General features: G+C 33.4%; 1 protein-coding gene across 1 annotated transcript in view; it reads left to right on the top strand.

The window, feature by feature from the left end:
• Positions 1-22,850, top strand: part of LOC140755173 (zwei Ig domain protein zig-8) — a 191,412-nt gene that overhangs the window by 120,392 nt on the left and 48,170 nt on the right. The window contains exon 2 of the mRNA XM_073090384.1: positions 3,871-4,055. Within this exon, the coding sequence (XP_072946485.1) occupies positions 3,935-4,055 (121 nt within the window). The 5' untranslated portion in view covers positions 3,871-3,934. The remainder of the gene's footprint in view (positions 1-3,870; positions 4,056-22,850) is intronic.

Raw genomic sequence — 22,850 nt, 5'->3', positions numbered from 1 at the left:
AGGGTCACTGAAAGTATTTAATATAGAGTATCTATATATGCATATAAATGCAAAGTAAAACAAACTAAACCCAGTAGGTTTAGTTTGTTTTACTTTGAGCTATGAAGTATATGGAAATAACTGCCATCTTCTAAGGTTTAAAATTATTATATTTATTAGGATGAAATCACGCCAACTTTTATGATAATTATATTCAGGAAGTCAAGAAGAAAGAATTTAGAGACACTGATTGGTGACTGATTTTCCCCAAAATAAGGTATCATTAACATATAGTGAAATACAGTAGCGTCCTCAACTCCGATAGTGTAAAAATAAATGCGTAATCCTTAGTTTCATTTCTTACCAATTGCAAGCAAAATTGGCATCGGGATCAATATTTCATTCATTAAAGTAGACGCGATGCAAAAGCAACGAAATCCAATACAAACAATAATGAAATTCCACAAAACAACTCCTTTGGATTAAACAAGCATAAACTGAAAATAACACGAGTCAGATTGTGGGTAGAGAAATAAAAACAAGTTGATATACAGGCGTTCTGAGCAAAGTTTTAATCGCGCCATTTCTTCTGAAATGATTGTACTCATAAAAACAAAGAGAGAACTTCTTTATTCCAGTGTTCGAAGTTTTTCGAAAGTATTTCTTTCACAGGCCGTTAGCATAAGTACAAGTTTGTACAGTTTTGTTTAATAGCTGTGCTTTAAGGAATAAGATATTATAATAACGTCACGTCTTAAGGCCAATGAGTATGCAGTCTGCTTGATATTATGCAGTCACTTCCACCTTTAGTCAATATGAAGGCAAACTATAACAAGATTTTAATCTAAGGCCAGTCATAGAAATATACATTTTGATAAAATGTACCCTTAAATTTCGAATTTTCGAAATTTCGAATTTGAAATTTCGAAATTTCGAATCTGTTTACAAATTCATTTATTCTGTCCAAAATAGCTACTACATTTGATTTTCCTTTAAATTTAAGACCCTGTCTAAAACAATTTGTGTCACAAAGTCATCGAAACATCGAATAGCTACAGAAGTTACAAAGTTCTGCAACACGTACAAAACTTCCCAGCAAAGATTTACGTACCGGAAGAGCTATTCTGTTCATACCGTCTTTGGAGTACAACATCAAATACGTTAAGCCTCCTCAAAGTTCCGAAATAGCCTCCGAAGCCATTCCTCGAATTGATCTTTATTAAAACTTTGGCAACCTAAGCCTTAGCGAGTCTTCGTAAAAAACAAACTCATTACAGACAACCTGGAGTGTGGAGGACTGGAAATGGCTTGATAAGGCTACTGTAGAAACGTACAATGAAAAGCTTGACAGGGTATCGATCATCCCAGATTTTGCATAATACGTGCGCTGTGAAACAGTTTGCGCGGTGCAAGATAGTTTGCGACTAAAATCGCCAAATAAGATTATATTCATTGAAGGTAGAACCCTTTGTGGTTCGACTCCGGCTGCACCACCGCCACACCAATTTCTACCTAATAACAGCAGTATTAGGCGCTGCTGTATTTAGACTTTTCCGAGGCGTTCCAGCTTAGTCCTCAGGGGTAGCGGCGCATCTGTGCCCGACCTCAGGTAGGAATATCTAATCCTATCTCGGGTTGATTACAGATGTCCATGCTCGTTTGCTACTCCTGTACTAAAAAAAAATAATGTTATTTTTAAGAGACTAATTCAATAACTGATATTTAACTAAAATCACCGTAATCGCAATAACAATGTAAGATATACAAATATAATGCAGTGTATAGCATTTGCACCAAAACAAAAACAACTAACAGTTGCCTTTACAGTCATAATATCGCAGATGGATTGAACATAATATTATCATATTTATGTCGGTGTTATAGAAGCAGCCAATAGGCTTTTAATTCACCTAAGATTAAGCGATTATTAAACCGCTTACATTAATTTAATCAAAGCCAATCGCAGAAATGTTATTTCTAGATTCAATTGTGATAACTCGTGTAAGTATGTCTACCTTACCACCTTATTACCCTTCATTATATTTTCATCGAAAATAACATTAATTGTATATATCACCTCTAGTTTCACACACTCTAAGTGAACTGATCCCTTCATTTCACTTTACGATGCACGTTTGAATTTCGTATCAACATTTTTTCACCCCTCTGCTTATCCACAAAAACTTCTCAATTAGCGGGCTTACCGCTTACAAAGAAAGTTAGCGAACTTGCCCGTGGCCATTAAACCGTCTTTTAGAATCACCCAAGAGTTGCTAACGTGCAAGTTTTAATGTCTTCCGAGGGAAAATTTCTCCTTTGTTACCGACACGGTTGGTCGGGCGAATAAAAAACATGGTTTGATGTATGGCGCCGAGAAGCTTTTCAATCGGAGCTTTTATGCTAAACTATATGAGCATACATTTTTCTCTGTATCTTGATATCCTTGCCGGGTTCATGAATTTTCGTATGTTGACCTTTGACGCCTGCTTTGTACTGTATAATTTCTATTTTGTTTGTTTATTTAAGAAACCCTTCTTTGGAGATATTTTAGACAGATTAGTTGGCTACGATCCTTTGAATGTTTTATTGGTTGATATGGATCTTTTGTCATACTTAAGAAGGACTGTAACTCACTTATCGATCCAATCCAGTCCAAGGTGAACTAATGAAGAAAGGTGTAAAAGGCCAAACACTATCACATATTTTCAAACTTCGATCACGTCAAAACATTTGCAGTATGGACTGCAAATGTTGTACTTATACCTAGTAATAGAAGATTAACAAGAAAAATCGTGGAACTATGCGCACTTTACTTTCTGCTATCTGCTATATTAAAAATAATTCTTCAGATAACTTTGTGCAAATATTCCAACATTCCTTTTTATCATTTCAAATATTTCATTTAATATTTACAAAATATTAAATAATTGAGAATATTGAAATTCATTTATTATTCTTCAGCAACAAAAAATCAAATTAACATAGATTTATGTTTGAAATAATATCTTATAAGAATAAACATATGCAAAAAAACTTCAAACGGCACTCAATCCATGGAAAGGGAATATACAGTATAGCTTTATTAAAATATTCCTTTGGGAATGCTTATCCCTTTAAGAAGCGAACATATCAGAAAGCGGAAACAAATGTAAATATGGGAAATAATCTGAAAATCTAAATGGAACAAGCGGTTCCAAAATGAAATGAAGAGAAACGAATGAAAGGAGAAGAATAAATGTATTCTGAAGCAAATTTCCTTTTGCCAATTGGTGTTTGTTTTGAAGATTTGGTGAGAAACCGAAAATAAATAAAAGACCGCCAAGACTAAGAAGCTAATATTATACACGTAGAGGGGATAACATTTGTGAATAGGATTGTTTATATAAGCGTATACCTGGATATAGATACTTTTTATGTTATAAATTATTTTAAGACGCATAACTTCTTTATGTAATACATAACACATACATAATATAGTATGTATCACAAACACATAGCTAATTTTCTGAATATAGCTATATGAAAGAAATAAGTGGTGATAGTTGAACTGCAAGGAATTCTACGAGTTTATGAAATTAATTGAACTTATTTAGCTAATAGCTAACATGTTTTGACGCATGGATTATTATTAAAGGACAAATATTTATTAGTACTTAATATTTTTTCAAACTATAAAGAGTGCTGAACCACGTATTAGATAAGTATTGATTAGACTTTAGTTTAAAGAGTGTGCCACGAGAGATAAATTACAATTTATTTCTTCAATTAGGACTCAATAAATCGATTCTTTAAATATATTTGGAAAGAATGATTTGTCACGTGTCTGTATGCTCGTTTAGTATTTCAATCTTATAAAACGAAATTTATCGAAATCTTTTTCTGTTGTTCCAGACAATGCATCAGTCCCACGTAACGCGACAGATGACGTACAAGGAATGGTTGCGACAAGGCTAGCATGTGGGCGCTGGTGATGTGGGGCGCAGAGATGCGAGGAGTGGGCGTCCTCGGCTACCGGCTCAAGATTGGTGTGCTCGTCATCGTCATTATGGTGTTGGGGTTCTTCAATGAGAGTCAGGGTGAGTACAACTGATTTAGTCAAATCAAATCAAATCAAATCAAACAGTTTATTTGTTTTGTTTATTCAAAGTAGGTATTTTATAGTAATTATTAATATTATACAGGAATATGATTATGAAAAGAAGTTTTTTGACTACAGAAAAATATATAGGAAAATCTCTAAAACTAATTATGATATTTTTTAAAGCTACGTAAATTATAGTTTGACTTTAAATTTTATTTTTGTGAACTAAATTGTTTAAAAATTTATATGTTATTTTTTAAATCTATTAAAGTAGTTTCCAAGAAGGAAAGTATTTGGACCCCAAATTTTATAAACAGATATAATATTACTAATATTTTTTATGAAAAATACTTTATAATATTTTGGATGACAAAGTTGGATTGACGCAGTTGTAAGTTATTCACGAATTACTGTAAAAATAGTATGCACGATGATTGGACTTATAAAGATTAGGAAAGTAAATAATATTGAAGATAAAGGAAGGATAATATTGATGAAGAGATTTCCTTAACTGTCCTTGCAATATAAAGTGGTAAGAGATTTTTATAAAAATTTAATTAGCTAGGTTTATTTTCGCCTAGAGACCTTAACTATAAGTCGGTAGTGAAAGCAATTTCCGGCATCTGTGGATTATGGATTACGAAATTACTTCAGCAACACTGCCGCTTGTTTTCATTAAAAATTACAATTTTCAGCATCAATTTTATAGAAAAAGATAATACATTATATTGAGTTTTATACATACAATGTAATTAAATTTACGGTTCTGTACCTGTTCTTCGTGCTAACGCCTGCATACGCGTCTCTCTCTCTCTCTCTCGCTCTCTCTCTCTCTCTCTCTCGCTCTCTCTCTCTCGCTCGCTCTCTCTCTCTCTCTCTCTCTCTCTCTCTCTCTCTCTCGCTCTCTCTCTCTCTCTCTCGCTCGCTCTCTCTCTCTCTCTCTCTCTCTTATATTGACACACACAAATGAACTTGCTGCATCTCATCGATAGCCGCCACAGTGTAAACTGCATGTGCAACTGGCATATGGCTCCAGCAGGACGCGCGTGCATGTTTAAACAAGCGCGACAGGAAATGCACTTTTAGACGTCATCTCTGGATTTGGATATTTAGCTACTTATTATTTTGTGCGTCATTCACATGTTACTTTGTATGTTATCTTAATATTACCTATATCATATTTGAGTGGAACTATGTTAACTTGTTGTTATCTCAATTACATGTTTTATTCATTTTTATTGTCTTTTCATTAGAGTTGAGGCTAAATAATTACTTGATTTATTTAAGCAATATTGTAATTGGTAATTGGCCTTTCCCAGGACTAAGTTTCTCATTTGTCAAAAAAGAAATACAAGATATTTCATTTTTGCAATAACGATTAATAGCATCAAAGGGATAACTCCATTATACGTTAGAAAGCGTATCTAAAAGCATTCACAGATACTCATGTCTTCCTCAACTTGACTCTATAGTCAATTCACTATCCAGCAAAATACATAGTTTATTCATCAAAGGGGTGCAGTTAGTTCAATATTGTTCGTCGCGCTCCAAAGCTCACAGAACATTTGTTTACTGAGAACACGACTGAGTTATCCGTTTTGATGCCTAAAATAGAATATTGTACGTATATCTAATAATAAATGGATGTCCATGTCGTATTGAATTCGGGAGAAAAGGTAGGAAGAAAGTTTATATGGAAATATTACTTTTTTACCCGTCTGCTAATAACTGCTGCTGCCCGTCTGTGTTTATGTGTGTATGTGTTTGTGTGGGTTTGCGTGTGTGTACGAGTATGTTTCTTTCTTTAGCATGCTCTGTACCTCAAGATGCTTGACGGATTTTGATATATATAATATAATGGTGTTCTTACATTCGTCTTAATTGTTGGAATAACACGGGTTATATTTTTAAGCAGTCGGTTTTTGTTTTTATAGTAATTCTCATGTGTTAACTTCATTATATTATAGAAAACAAGTTTGCTCGCCATCTAATAGTAACTGGCAACTACCGCTCATAGATATGTATAATCAAGATCAGATAGAATTAGTTATCTGAGATCGGTGGTAGGTGCGTTGCTACACCTAAATTAAAAATTAAGCAGAAATGTCTTCTTTACCACATCCTTCAAACCAGAACACATCAGTGCTTAACACTGCTGTTATGAGGTAGAAATAGGTGTGGCGGTGATGCCTCCGAATTTGATCCAGAAAGTATTCTTCCTCCATGAAAATCAAAATACACAATATCAAGATCCTGTCGCTTTCTTCTTTTTATTGTTATGTAAAGTTATCTTAAAGAAGTTGACGTACTTTTAGAGATCGCTATTTAAATCTATTTAAGTTATTCAAAGTACTGAATCTCTTAAGATAATAAGATTTCAAGGAACTTCTTCCAAGCAACTTAGTACAAAACAGCTACCTTTTACCGGATTATGTCCTATCTTTGTTTTAAACAATGGAAAATAGTGCTTTAATACTTAACTAAGATATTAAAAATACTATGTACAGGTTTTTTCATAATGTAGGAGGACCAGACGACAATGCAATCCACCTGATGGTAAGCGGTTACTGCCACCCATGGATATCTGTAATAAATCTGTAATGTAATGATAGGATTAGATATTCCTACCTGAGGGCATCCAAAGATGCGCCGCTATCCCCCAGAACTAAGCTGAAAAGACTCTGAAAAGTATGTCTCCTAGTACTTCAATTTAAAAGAATTAATAAATCACTAATCTGTCACTACTGGTTTTTAATGGACTTCCCAAAGGTTATCCATTTACCGCGTATAAATGTGCGTATTTTTACATATTTCCAGCGATTATTTCGCGATGCAACTACCGATCGACATAAATCAAATGTCATTGTACCCGGCTAGTATCACAGAGGGTCCGATTTTAAGGAAATTAAAAAAAAACAGTTTTCCTGGTAAATCGGAAAAATGAATTTCAATATCATATTGAACGCACTTTTTACATCGTGATCCAGCGAAAAATATTGAGCGACTTCAGAACCATGCACTCAACCAACATGTATAAAAATTATTTTTTACCTGCTAGTGACATACGAGTCGGTTGTATTTTTTGTTAAAAAATCTTTGTTTGAGACAGTGCAAATGAAACAATCTCAAACAAAAATTCAACAAAGAAGAATAAAAGGTACCTATATATTGGTAATATTGGAACTCCCATAAAACTACAGTGTTTACCTTTAATGCAACATATTATATATGTCGTGAATATCGATATCATTGTTATTAATAATCAATCTATCCGATTTTGCTTAAAAAAGATTGGAATTACACGATTTCTCCCAGGCAAAGATCATTAATGCCGTTCGATAGATCGGTAACGTTTGATAAACAATCTGTATAATCTTAAGGTAGTCACTAATAATCAGTCTATCTATTGCTTTTCCTACGTACCAAACATTTGACAATTTCCGATCTACATTTGACAATTCCCGATCTACATTTGACAATTCCTGCCTATTATAATTTTTTTAATTTCAAAATTTGATCCAATTTCATTATTGTTATTTATATTGTTACTGTAATTATTAAATCACCTGAAATTGACCAACAATTGAACCCGTTTATGTATCAGCTTAGTCGCACCTTAGTCATGGGAGACAAACTTTATTCAGCTTACAAAGCTTAATTAGGCTTATGAGATTTCCTCGGAACTTCAGAACCCTCTCAATAGTAACTAGAGCGTCTGTTTAATATTCAAGCGTTGATTGAATCAAAGCGTTGATTGTAATTAGAATTCGATTACAGAATTCAATTAATTAGTATTCATTATATGTTGAAATGTTTGGTAATGGATTAAGATATGTCTCTCAAATCAGTTCTGATTATGTTGTATTCGCTAAGTTGATGTGAGACTGTATTAAAGTTAACAACTGTATGATGTAATGAAGTAAGTTTTGGCTTAATTAATTTAATTTGTATGTGTTCTGCTTATACTGTTTGTTGCTTATACGTTATGCTTATACCGTTCCCTGCGTATACGTTTATCGTTTTCGGGGGTTTAAATATTCAAAATAATAGACAGCGCACAGTCCGCAAATACTCGAGAATGAAACTCGAATAAGGAGTTTTATCAATGTACGTAGTCTATTCATATATCCATCGAACCTAATGAAGTATTATTACATTTCTATTTCAATATCCAGGATGTAACCTACATTCAAATTTTAAATTCCTTTCAACTTTAACATTAGCGTATATTTCATACAGCGTTAATAGCCCTTGTCATCAAAACATGTCGCTAATTGCTGGGCGTGAAATATTTACAAGAAAGCTGATTACCATTTTTATACATTCATGAATATTCATACATGCTTTTAGGGACAGTTTATTATGTGTATCGGTATACAAATGTTTATTCACGCCACGTCTCTTATGTTTGTGATTTAGTTTCGCTTCGTTAGGAGTTAATAAGTTTCCTGGCTAATTATTTATTAGAGCATTGTTAATTTTGGCCTGAAGATGGTTTATTGTTAAGAATTCGATATCTGTTTCTCAGATAGGTTCGTGCAAAGTAATTTTTCTGCAGATAACTATTTTTATCCGACTGTGAGGGTAAAGGTGTTCGTGCATATGTATGTATTATTTTTTAGCACGCTTTACAGCCCAAACGGCTTGACGGATTTTAACATATATGGTGTCGCTGGATTCCTCTATCTTCTTGTTGACTCATCTTTTGATTGTGTCAGTGATATAGGCCATATTTTAAGCAATTAGGTTTTCTGTTTTATTATATTTATGTTTTTAGTTCCACGCTACATCCGTTAAATAATATTACTTGAGATTTTTACTCTTAAATCTCTCCAACTCATTTAGAACCCAGAAATAGCTGCTTTAGTATGTGTTTATTAAGTTTATCTTAGTGCAAGTATCTCCCAGTCTTTACTTTGCCTAAGAAATCACAATCTGTAGCTACATCAAGCAATATTCTCGGGATTGCGGAATTATTAAAGTACCTGCACTCAGAATCTTCCTTTGGCAGTTAATTATTCATTTTACACATCAAATACTATACGAGGTACGTACGATGAAGACTACGTACACAGTAATGTATTAAGGCGATAGTGAAATAACGTTTAAAATTGCAATTTGCATTATTTTCTTGGCTTACCTGAATACGTAAAGATTTTTATCTGTATGGATTTCACTTATGGTTTTAACAGTTTCCAGCATCGTCTATTTAAGGTTTTAATGATTCCATTATATTCATGCGTATTATGTATCGCTGTTTTTTGCGTTCAGTTATTCCATGAAGAATCCGAAAAGTAACTGCGGTCAGATGAGTGCGGTGTTTAGATCGCTGCATCTAGCTTCCGAATAGAATCTAAATCTTCGATGGCCGATGCTAAAAGGAGCATGTCTGTTGTCTGCTAACATTTTGACGTTAGTTAAATTATACTGCCGTTATTAATACTCGATTTTGGCTACCAATAATCGAAATTCTACAACTTTTAGTATGCAGAAATAGTGAAAATTCGATCTTTGGTAGGCAACACATTGGATATGTCAGGGAATATGCAACAACATTTTGCGCGATTGGTAAGTAAACAGTACAAATGATGTGTTAAACAAAACAGGCTTACTGATATCATCCAACTTTGATCTTTATACGCAAATTTCAAAGAATAGTTACAAATACTTTTTTTAAAAAGTCTTGTACAACAAAACAGCCTTTTTCAAACATGACCCTAAGACCCCAAATCGGGTCAACTCCATAATTACACCAATTAGCTCTCGTTGCGCATAACTTCAATTACAGTGGACAATAATGGGACCATTACTGTCGTGAAATCTAAAAAGGCTTGCTCAGGTTTGCCAGCAAAAATGATTTTAAATAATGTGTCATCTAACGACACGCAAGAGATTTGTGAGTTATTCAATAAATGCTTTCACTCTGTTTTTGAACCTGATTTAGACACCACGCAGATGTCTGATTGCAATACCGTTTCTACTTCTACAATCATTAGCTCCATTAAATTTTCTGTAGAGACCGTAGATAAGTATTTAAAGGACTTAGATATAAACAAGGGATCAGGCCCAGATAATTTACCACCAATCTTTCTGAAAAAATGTCACAATAATTTATCTTTACCTTTGTTCATTCTGTTCGATTTATCTTTGAAGACCGGCAAGATGCCTCAGGTTTGGAAGCAATCCTATGTAACTCCGTTATATAAAAACGGTGATAAACAAAACATTGCAAATTATAGACCTATTTCAAAACTTAATTCAATAGCCAAATTGTTTGAAAAGATTATATATGACTGTATCTTTCCATTTTTAAAGCCTATAATTATTGATCAGCAGCATGGATTTATAAGTAAAAAATCAACAGAGAGCAATGTGTGTGAATTTGTGCATCACGTTACCTCCGCCATGGAAAGTGGTTTTCAGATGGATACTATATATACCGATTACTCGAAGGCATTCGATAAAGTCAGACACTCGGTCTTGGTACGCAAATTAGAATCAATCGGTATACACGGAGATCTCCTACGCTGGATTGCTTCGTATCTGCGCGAGCGAAGCCAAGCCGTGGCAATTAAAGGGTTTTGTTCATCTTTTCTCCCTGTCACTTCCGGTTTGCCTCAGGGATCTCATCTTGCTCCACTCCTTTTTAATTTATTTATTAATGACATAATCAACATATTTAATCACTCCAATATTTTATTGTACGCAGACGACATGAAAATTTTTAAAACAATTAAGAACCTCACTGACTGCAAAAAGTTACAAAAAGACCTTGATAAATTTGTAATATATTGTAAAAATAACTATTTGGAGCTAAATGTTAAGAAGTGCAACATAATAACTTTTACTAGAAATCGAAACTATGTAAAATTTGATTATAACATCGACCATGTCACTGTAACTCGTGTAACTGAGAACAAAGACTTAGGGATAATCTTGGACAGCAAGCTGACATTTAATGAACATTTAAATTATACTATATCCAAAGCCCACCGTATGCTAGGTTTTATTTTAAGAGTCAGTCGAGACTTTAAATTAAGTTCAACACTTTCGCGCCTATTTGACTCATACGTCAGACCTCTGCTTGAGTATGGATCTGTCGTATGGAACCCGCAATACAAGGACCAAGTAAATAGAATAGACAGAGTTTTTAATTTATATTTAAAACATCTTAAATTTAGATTCAACAATGTGCCAGTGCTTACACCCCTTACCCTTAGACGAATTGAGAGAGACCAAATGTTTTTGTACAAAATATTAAATACCTAATTATATTGAATCCCCTTTCATGCTAAGCACTATTGGTTTGAGATGCCCCCGAATTCATTCTCGTTGTAGAAGTCTGTTTCACGTACCGTTGTGTAAAAAGAAATACACAAGTAATACTTTCATATATCGTTCCTCAAACTTTTATAACAAACATCTACAAGAATTGGACATATTTAATTGCTCAATACTTGCATACAAGCGGGAACTGAAACAGACTCTTGAAAATTGCATTATGTAACAAATTACTTTTTCCTTTCTTTTTTTTTTTACTTGTATATATATTTTGTTATTTCAATATACCTACTCCTAACAGTGTAAACAAATACATTTATAAACCTTTATGTATTATTTATTAGTGGAAACTTTGCTGATTTTTGTTATGTCTGTGTGAAAGTTACTGTATGTATTAAATATTGTATGTTTCCCAAATAAAAATAAAATAAAATAAAATTACTTCCTTTTTACGACCACATTCACTTAACTGCGACCGAGTGAGGGCATTGAATATTAGTTAGATGGAATATAAATTGGCTTTGCTTACAAGGACACGGGGTAATGATTATAAGGAAGTTGATGATGATAAGCCCATGTTGTTGGTTATGGTAAAGTGAAACATCAAAAGCGGTTGCTTCAACAGTCATAAGATTTGGGAATTTATGAGAAATAGTAAATGCATGTAATTTCTGGGAATGGAAAAATTGTGCTTAATCTTTTTAATCTTTGATAAATATATACACGTTATTTTTAGTAGTCGGGAATCAAATCACAAATTAGTACATTTTGAATATGTCATTATCATTTATTTTGAATATTCAAATTGTCATTTATTTTGAAATCATGTAGTTATACTTACATAATCTTCATTAATCACGTCATTGTTCAATGGTTTTGTTGGTCTAAATCATTTTGTCTCTTCCCGGTGGCATTATTGGTAACTACTGAGAAAACTTATTTAATCCAGCAAATACTCGTAGACAGCTGCATATACCTCCCAAGTTATACGTGTGTTACAACCAATTCATTTCTAAAACGCATATAATTTCAAAAAATCAAAGGCAGGTGTCTAATGTTCGACACTCAGAACCCCAAAATGAGAGATTTACTAGGCAGTCACTTCTATCTCAAAAACTACTTACGTCAAATACAAATAAACCGATACTAAACACATCAACACTACTTGGTACTTCTTCGTACCAAACTCAGTGGATAAGGCAACAAAACACGACAATTCAATAAAACTTTCCGAATCACCTTACGAGTTTCTGGTACTCCAGTAACAAACTAAGAAGAATAAAGTGTTTTATATCAAGCCTTAGAAAGTTAACTCATAGCAACGGAATAGTGGTATTGAGGGAAATAATTATTTCACGAGATAAGTTTTAACGAGAATGGTACCTCCACCTATGTTTGTACTGTTTCTTTTTTTACTAGTTCTTCCTCTACTTACCTTTCTGTTTTTAATCTTTCTTACCTTTCTGTGTTACTTTCTTATATGTAATTGTTTCTTTATGTACTGTTTTTTTCTCGTTCTACTAATTTTTTTCGCTTTTCAACGTTTTATGACAACTTGTGATATTAGCATCATATTTACTATGAAGACTTCTAGGTTTAGCATATAGCGCGCCAGTGGAAAAATCAAGTCTAACATTATATTAGTGTAGTGGTTATTGCGATAAACATAAAAAATAACAAAGAAGTATAGCAACCGTCAAGCAGTTAAACTGACCTCAAATAATTTGCTTACAAACTTCAAACCAGAGTATCATATGTGTAAAGCTAATGTAATGATCAACATTAACATTAATTTACTAGTGCTCGTTGCTACAACTGAATGCTAAGTACCGCTTCATGGTAAGCTCTGCTCTTTACAGTATTCTTGAATCCACAAAATAGCAGCGTTATACGTGAATTTAGTAGTGGTAGTTTAATCGTAGTCAAAAGCACGTGAAAGGTTAAATATGGGACGAATAGGTAAGAAAACATACTGCAAAAAAGGAAATAGGTTAGTTACACTGTTAGTATAGCAAACAAAGCACGGGTTGGGCTGGGTGTGAGCGAATTGCCTTAACCTTCTGCAGAACAAAGACGCTGTGTAAACAATGATATGACACCTTGGAAAGAGGTGAAAACAGTTCTCGCACGAATATTTTCTACCAACGTTGAATATTTTTTTCTCATATTTACAGGTAACTTTTTATAATAAGTGTAAGGTCCTAAGAATATGATCTGTAATACTCATAAAGAATTAATAATGGTTCAAAGGGACCTCTTTTGATATTGTGAAACTGCTGTGTATGAGTGTTATCACAGAATGAACGGATTAATGATAAATGATCGTCCTGGCCAAATTGCATATCTATATGTTTATACTATTTCTAAAAGTGGACATACTCTTCTTAATAAGACTGAGGTAAGACGAACTCCATTTCTGAATGTACATTATACTAATATCAGGTAAATTATTGTTTAAGGGTTGCAACTGAAATTAACTATAAGTACTATCTTAATTGGTTTAACTTTATAGATTTTAACGATGGGCTATTTATTTGCTTCCACTGTATAGATAAATTCTAAATTATAATTCTAAAGTTCAACATTAACATGAACCTTTATACAGATTACAGAATCACAAAAACAAAAAATTAATTTGCCGGACAGTTTATTGAGCTAAGCCTGAAGTACACAGACGGTCTCCAGAGACCTTTTACATATAACTAATGATGGCACGAGTATTTAGTCTAAAAGTACAAAAAACGTGGACTGGAATGAGGGTGTTTGACTAAACAAGGCCAAATTGGCGAGGCTTTCATTAATCTCTTTAGATTTTTCCCCGGCAGGTCTAGGGCAAGTACAAATTTGATTGATTACCACCAGCTGACACTTTCATGCTTGCTGTATCAGTTGGTTATAGTCTGTATTTTACTGCCTTATAATCGAGAAAGATAACATTCCAATAAATTTGTCTAAAGTTTTCTTTTGTATCTTCCCAATTTACTTTTAAAAGTTGTATGAATTTCAGGTCGCTGGTTCGACCCAAAATAATAATTTAGATTACTTATAATGTATACTTGTGTGATATCGTAAATAAGGTAACAATGTTATTTCCGTCCGTTATTAATAATCAAGAAATGTAACAATTTCTTCTACCGACATTTGTCATAATTCAATCTCTGGTACGAAAAACATTGGGTATATTAATTAATTTATTAATCAGGGGCGATAGTATATTATCAAATACAATACAATAAATGTTTATAAGAGTAAAGCGGGAAATAACTACAAAAAAATATTTGTTCTAAATCCAATATTTCTTAAAAATTTTAGAGAAGAAAACCTTTTTCATTTCGCATCTATAATATTTTCGATAGACTTACTACGGGGATAATAGTATGTTCTGATTCACCAGTACAGTTCAATTACTAGTAGGCTAACTGCGGCCAAGTCTGCGGCGTCCGGCTATGCAAGTTTAGCCGAGATACCGCTCGGCTTGGTGGCTAATATGTTTATTGTCGGAGACTGTACTAACTAGGTTTATTTACTGAGAAAACCGTTTATCCTCGCGAAACTAAATCTGGTTAACTTAATTATGAAGATCGGGTCTTTAGGAAGTCGTCCAGTTAGTGTCGTCATTTAATTTAATAAGTAAAAGCTGTGTTTAAAGATAACTCGTTGATTAAGTACGCATTATGATTATACAATATATTTGTCAAATGTTTTGATTTTAAGACCTAGAACTAAATGCATTATCTATTACTCAATATTTCTATAATTAATTTATTTTATTTACCTTGAATGAATTTAATCTAGAAATGTAAAATAACATGAGCTATTTAAAATACATTCATATTTAACTTTCAGTACTCTTACAATCCAGAATTTTTACCCTTCCTTGGCATTCGGGTAAAAAAAGGAATTCATTCGCAATCAATTTTCATTAAATATATTATATTTGATAGACTGAAACAACTTTCAAACAATTATAAATGCTCAAGCAAAATCGAAAAAGCATCAAGGAGTAAAAATTTAAGAAAGTACCTAACGAAACGTAAAATTTTCCTCAACGGTTTTTACTTAGATGTTATCAAGTAACTTATAACTGTCGGCGCTGAAAGGCAAAAATGTCTTGGCAACGCCTGCTCTTTTATCGAGACTAAACTATAATCGAGAAATGTAAATTTCAAGTTTCGTGTGCCTTTTATAAGTTGAACATTAAAAGTTTAGGTGAAAAACTACCTCCTTGCGAAACTCTCGTATAAAATGTAGCATTTATAAATTCCTTTTTTTGTTGAATACTTTACTACATTATTATATATAGTTATTTTGAGTTGTATAAATGGATGACTAAAATGATGAAGTTAATAAATTGAAATCTTAAACGCCTAAATCTATCCTATTTCTTCATACTTGATATCGCAAGTTTCGATCTTTGATGGAATAGATTGATTAGTAGCAACGAGTGTTAGACCTATAATTGGTTGATTGTACTAACCTATCTAATGAATTACTTCTATTAGTGTCATTAGTTTCTTAAGTCACTTAATTATGTTACGTCTTTAGTTATCTTTAGTTAGGATAGGTAAAAGGGAGCCTTTGTTCCCCACAAATCTTCGGATCAATAAAATTACATAACTAAGTACTCATTGATTAAAAATCCGATACAATAGTAACTGTCCTTCAGACATCAATAGTCGTTACAGATGAATAGCTTTCAGTAAATGAACTTCATACAAAGGAACCACATCACATTACACATTACTCAATTGAATTGAGCGCATTGTAACGCTCAGTAACGTTAGCCGTTACGTGAATCCATGGTACTGACATTGCTCACAGAATTACCCAATGTTATTAACGTTACAATATTGCTACTTTGGCAGGTTTATGATAATTTTGGTCGCATATAGTTAGTTACAAAGTCTTCTTGTTTAAAAAAACTGTGTTTAAAAACGTTTAAAAGATAAATATACATGTTTAAAATATTATCATTAGTTTTCAGTAGAACTATGAAGCTAAGCGTTGTTGTGTTCTAGTTTGCAGGGTTTGATAACTTCCTTGTAGGCACAGTAACGGTCTATGGCCGACCTCAAGGAGAACCATAATCCTATCCAGGACTGATTACTGATGTGACACAATTACCATAAAGTAGACGGAATGCTCAATTGCTTCTTCCATTATATTCAATAAAATCCGGGAAATCTTTGAAACATGAGGAATATGATGAAGAGGAGCAAAGTATTTTTTAAAGTAAAGGAAAAAGAAGGAGTAAAGTAAAGGAAAGTATCTATTTAGATGAAATTTAATATACACCATTACACAATACCCGTTCGCTAAGATGTGCACGGGTCATAGTAACCGCCTGCTACACTAGTGGGTAATTACCCAGTAAATACCAGCGCTGTATAACGATAATTAGATACCCTATTGTCTGCAGTTACCACGTGCGTCTAACGCGAGGCACTTGGGCGTTATGACGCGCCCAATTCAAATGCGTTGAAGCGTTCAATGCGTTAACTTGTTAGGTTGTTGGGGATGTATCGTAACAGAAGGTGTTGGCTTCGATAATGGCAACAGCTGCATCTGTTTTTATATTACAGAGAATGTTTTAAATATTTTTTCAACACGTTCCCTCCAATCTAAAAATGATTCATGTAAAAATGAATTTTAACTATGAAATTGATAAAGATGAATACCGGTTCATTTTCACGTGATCGGTTTTTGTTACAAACGTTAAATCCAGCCATTTTTATGTGCCTAAAAACAGCATCATACACGATACGCGTGAAAATTTATCAAAATCCATTGTTGGTGAGGTAAAAATTTATTTGAATGCAATTTCAAAGGTAAATAGAGAGTCGATAAATAAATTCTACTCCCATTTAGTTTGATCGGTTTTAAATTCGTACTTTGATATAGAGAATATTTTTCGTAACAGTAAATCCGTCTATTACTAAGCCTGGTTCTATATTTACTTTGATCGCAAATATTTGAAGAACTAATGCGATTATATTGGATAATACATATTGGGTACGTATATGGATTATGGAGACTATAAAATTAGATAGTGGGATGTCGCAAATATGTAGTGTTAAATATCTATTTTATTTACCTCGTAATTTTATTAGCGATTTAAAATCGGCAAAGAGAACTTTATTTCTTAATGGTATTTGATTTGGTGAAAAAAGGTTTTCTGAAGTATTCCTCTTAATACTCCACTAAATAAATAGTATTATTTCTAGCTATTCGCTTATTTATTTTTTGTAAATAGATAAAACTGTATTTGGACGATTAATTCTTATCTAATCTATTTTACCTTCCAAATATTTTTTGTAGGTATAATAACATCGGATAGCTGATTTTAATTGTTATACAAAATATATACCAAATAAAAATATTAACCAAAATATTCCTTTGTTTTATTTTTTTTCTAGGAAATGATATCTAAACTTTCGAATGTACATTTAAAAAAATAAAAGATTCAAATATGCACACGTATGGAGTTTCTTGCGCCGCTTCTTCTCCATAGCGAAACACCTTCAGTGAAGCGGTGGTAGTTTGTTGACTTTCAAAAAGTGAATCAAATGAATCAATTTTGAAAAAAATATAGTCTACTGGAATTGAAAACGGTCCGTCATAATATACTTGTATGATTTTAAGTCCTATTTTAGTAGCGTTTAATTAAGGTCTAATTTCGTCCTCTGTGACAGTCGACTAATTATACAATTATCATAATTAGAGATACTAAGATGTGGTATACAATTACTTAAAGTTGTGTGAATTACAGTGTGATAGTGAAATAGTGAAGTTTCAAACGTTAATTGATATAGGTAATTAGAAGTGTATTTTTTGTGAACAATTAACATTTGTTTGCTTTTTAAATGATATTACTTGATACACAAGGCATAATCAAAACTGGTAGGAGCCTATATGACTCAACTCCGAAGACATCACCATCACGCATTATTCTACCTTATAACAGCAGTGTAGTGCTGATATGTTTCGGTTTGAAGGGTGTGGTAAGGGATACATTATCCGAGACGTTCCAAATAGCTTATCAGAATTTTGTTATAACAAGTACTTTATGTTTTTTTTTTTTATAATATGGAGTAGCAGACGAGTATGCAGTCCACCTAATGATAAGTGGCTACTGCCGCCCATGGACATCTATAATCGACTCCAGATAGGATCAGATATTCGTACCGGAGGTCGGCCACGGATGCGCCGCTACCCTTAAGGACTAAGCTGGAACGCCTTGGGAAATTACCTCTACGTCTCCCTTACCACACCCTTCAAACCAGCGCTTAACACTGCTGCTATAAGGCAGAAGTAGGTGTGGAGTTGCCGCCGGAGTCTAACCACAAAGTGTTCTACCACCTTCGAATATGTACCTTGATCATCCATGTACGATGTAGTAATTAACCCGATTAATAAAACTTAGTCTTCAGGGGTAAAGACTCATCTGCGGCCAAGTTCAGGGAAGACTTTTATCTTCTCTGGGGTTGATTACAGATGTCCATGGACGGCAGTAGCCACTTACCATCAGGTGAACAGTATCCTTGTTTGCTATTTATGTTTATTTCAAATACAAATACAAAAATCTTTATTTCTAGAATAAGGTGTACACATTGGTGTTATAGTCACTTATTTTCGCTTATTCTGCCATAAATGGCGTACAAATATAATTTTAAGCCGCATTTTATAATTATAAATTGTAGACATAGACCTAGTATTAAATGTCATTGATTGTAGATACTAATTTCCAATATTATTAAAACTGTAATAAGATAAAATGTCAATAACAATAAAATATTTGTGTCTATTATTATAAAAAGAAAAAAGTATAAAGCGAAAATAAACCAAACGATACGCGTATGAGTAAACAAACACAGTTATACAATTTGTACGTGGTGAATTAATTATTTGATATTAACAAACCGTCCAGCGAGTACTGATCATAAATTTAGTAATTATGTTTGTATGGCATATTGATCATAAGTAAATACAAACGGAATTCAATATTGACTAAGTATTTATGTTTATTACATCCAGCGATCATATCTGCCTAGAATAAAATTTACTTCCTTCCTGTGGGTGTAAAAATGGTAGATCTAGTAATATCAAGTAGATCTAGTATTAAGAAGGTGGTAGAACCCTTTGTGGTTCGACTCCGGCGGCACCACCGCCACACCTATTTCTAACTAATAACAGCAGTGTTAGGCGCTGCTGTGTTCCGGTTTGAAGGGTGTAGTAAGGGAGACAGACGTTTCCGAGGCGTTCCAGCTTAGTCCTCAGGGGTAGCGGCGCATCTGTGGCCGATCTCAGGTAGGAATATCTAACCCTATCTGGGATTGATTACAGATGTCCATGGGCGGCAGTAGCCACTTACCATCAGGTGGACTGTATGCTCGTCTGCTACTCCTATATTATAAAAAAAAATTCCGAGATTATTCCACCGTCACATTTATGTCTATCGTCGGCTGACTTATATATAAGGCGACCTTCTCAGACCTCCGGAGTGAAAACGCACTAGTGATCGGCTTCAGTACCCTTACCTTGGGGTTTTACGTTTTGACAAATATGACTGTTTGGTATTTGTTTACGTATTTGCCCATACATTCCAATCAGCGCCCTTAGCGGATTGTATCAGAACTATAGTGTCAGTAACGTAACATTAAATGTCTAAATGGACAAAATGGCGCTTTATGTTTTGTCTCTTTTTTTAGGGAACATGTGAGGCAATAAAACGACTTGAGCATTTACTTATTGTTGCGTTTACTCAGTCTCCTGAAGCAAACGGAACAGAATAATGGATTGAGTAAACGTAACGTAAAATTATGGGATGTTTTGAGAACTCATGGTAAGGGTACAGGTAGAACGTCTATTATCTCTGTCTGTCTCTATATGGCATCGGTACTGGTATCAGGTGGACGGCACTTTCATTTGCTACATCTTCACAAATAACACTGTAAATTCGCTAAATCCATTCATTCCTATACCGAACGCCCTAAATTGTCGTCAGGACATGGAAACGAGCATGTGATATAACCACCAGCGGTCACCCATCCAACTTCCGGCCGCGCCCGACGTTGCTTAACTTTGTATATCAGTAACAATCTTAATAAACAATGCGTGCTTCACTGAGTTGATATGAAGGTGTAATTACTGAGGCATCATTACGTGGCTAGCAATTAATTCATGTATTATTCCATATGTAATACATTATAACCGAAATATAACATGAAAACAACAAAAGATTGCACAATTTCCAAAATCGTGCAAGAAACAAAAGACATTTTAGTGTGCGCAGATGTTATTAATGTGTTTCATTAGAAGTGTTTGTGGATTTAGAGAAACTGGAAGTGCCACACGATATGTATGAAAGTGGTGAGAGCCAAGCGATATGAAATACGCTCCCTTACGTTGGGAATCTATGTTTTTAATCAAATGAAATCAAAAATATTTGCATATGTTTTAAGATATTTTTCAAATTTAGTTTTTGCACACGAATGTTGCCTTTCACATACACATTCCGATCCCAGGGTCGCTGGAAGAAGTTTCATTTTGAAATAAAAATTATTTGTAGTTTAAATCTATAATATTTATATTCTTACAATTACTGTGAATAACTAACTTATTAAATACTTAAAATAAATAAATAAAACATTATTTCAAAGTTGATTCACAAAGAACTTTTGAATGTCATCTACCACCGCTTTGGAAGTCGGCGCAAGGAACTCCACTCGTAAGCACTATGCATATTTTAAAATCCCGGGCACGCTCCAATTTTTTGAAATTTTATCCATATTAGAAATTTATTAAAACATGTTTTAACAGTAAAATCCATTGCCTGAGAGTCAATAAAAAGCTTGTGAAATGCAGCGTGGTGGATTATAGCCAAACATATCTTACTTTAAGAAGATGCCCGAAAATCGGACTAACATAATTACAAAACAAAACTTAAAAATGTAATACGTATTCCTTATTTTATATTCTTCGGTGGTTACATAAATATTAAGGAGTAATATGCATTGTTATGCTCATGCAATTACCAATGTTAAAACTATATTTTAAGTTATAATAAATTATTCCTAAAACGTATTTTATCGCAATAAAATTCTTATATATCAACTACTGAGAGAAAGTTTTCATTGCATATATTAATTAAATTCGAAAACTCCAGAACTTGTTTCAATATTCAACTAACTCTGAAAGTATTATTCAAATTGTAAAATAAACAAAAGTTATTATTAAACAATTCATATTAAATTGCGTTTAACTATTATTCATAGTTCTTTATTACAGTTTTCGAAATTGTATTATACTGAATAGCTTAAAGTAACGGCCATTCCAGAATAATTTAACTAAGTTTGAAATTTTAGACGAAGCATATAATTTTATATTATACGTGACAGTTACCACAAAAATATTGTACAACGCCCAAACGTCCATCTAATTATAACCCTTATGACGCCAACTATGTAATTTGTTTCAATATGAATTGTAATTAAATATGGCAGCTGTAATTTAAGGCGTCAGGTGAAACAAGGAATATTCAGTGTTCGACTCACGTCTTAAATACTTAAAAATAAGTTAATGTTTGATAGGATTATGCATTAAAATACATTATTGATAAAGACTAAGCCCGCCAAAAACCTAGCTGACAAATAATAATGTAATCAAACATGGCAACGTGACTAAAAGTGAATTTTGCTGAAATCAAAATTTCGCGTTCTATTGCGTTAAATATTCGCAAGCACCTTGGTGTCCTTTCGTGGGGACATTATGATATGTTTATTGCGTTTTTTTACTGTAATCCTTACCAATATTATAAATCCGAAAGTAACTCTGTCTGTCTGTCTGTCTGGTTGTCTCTTCTTCACGCCTAAACCACTGAACCGATTTTGTACGAAGATATTTTGAGACCTGAGAAAGGACATAGAATAGTTTTTATCCCGGAAATCCCACGGGAACTAGGGATGGCGATCTAAGATCGATTAATCGGAGAATAGATCTTTTGGACCAAAAAAATCGATTACGTTAATCGATATTAGTATGGATTGAGTCGTAAACTATGCATTTGATCAAGTGATGATCTAGCAAAGTTGTTGTCCATGAGCCCACGAAGGTTTCAGAGTTGGTACGACCAATTTTCGCCAGAGGGCGCTACTATCATTCCAAAGAAGGTACGAATTTTCAGTTTTACGTATGTTAGTATGTCATATTATTTTCTTTTAAACGCGGGCGAAGCCGCGGGCAAAAACTAGTTTATCTGTATTTTTTATCTATACCCATATAAGCACGCGTTATAAGCCTGAACATGCCCTTTAACATCCGAAATATAATACTAATAAATTACAACCCATTGAAACAACTACCTCCTTAATCCATACAATTATAATAATCACTGTTAAACGGGGTACGCTCACAGTAATTTAATTTCGAGTTCATACACGCTCGAAGCACTTCCATTTGCATACTAATTCCGTGGCACAACAATGGAATGAAATCACGAGAGATGTTGAGA

The sequence above is a fragment of the Epargyreus clarus genome, unplaced genomic scaffold, assembly GCF_041222505.1.
Source record: "Epargyreus clarus isolate Ecla_fem2 unplaced genomic scaffold, WU_Ecla_fem_2.2 ptg000032l, whole genome shotgun sequence".
Lineage (NCBI taxonomy): Eukaryota > Metazoa > Arthropoda > Insecta > Lepidoptera > Hesperiidae > Epargyreus > Epargyreus clarus.
The sequence above is the reverse complement of the archived record's forward strand: the minus strand, read 5'-3'. Positions and strand labels throughout refer to the sequence as shown.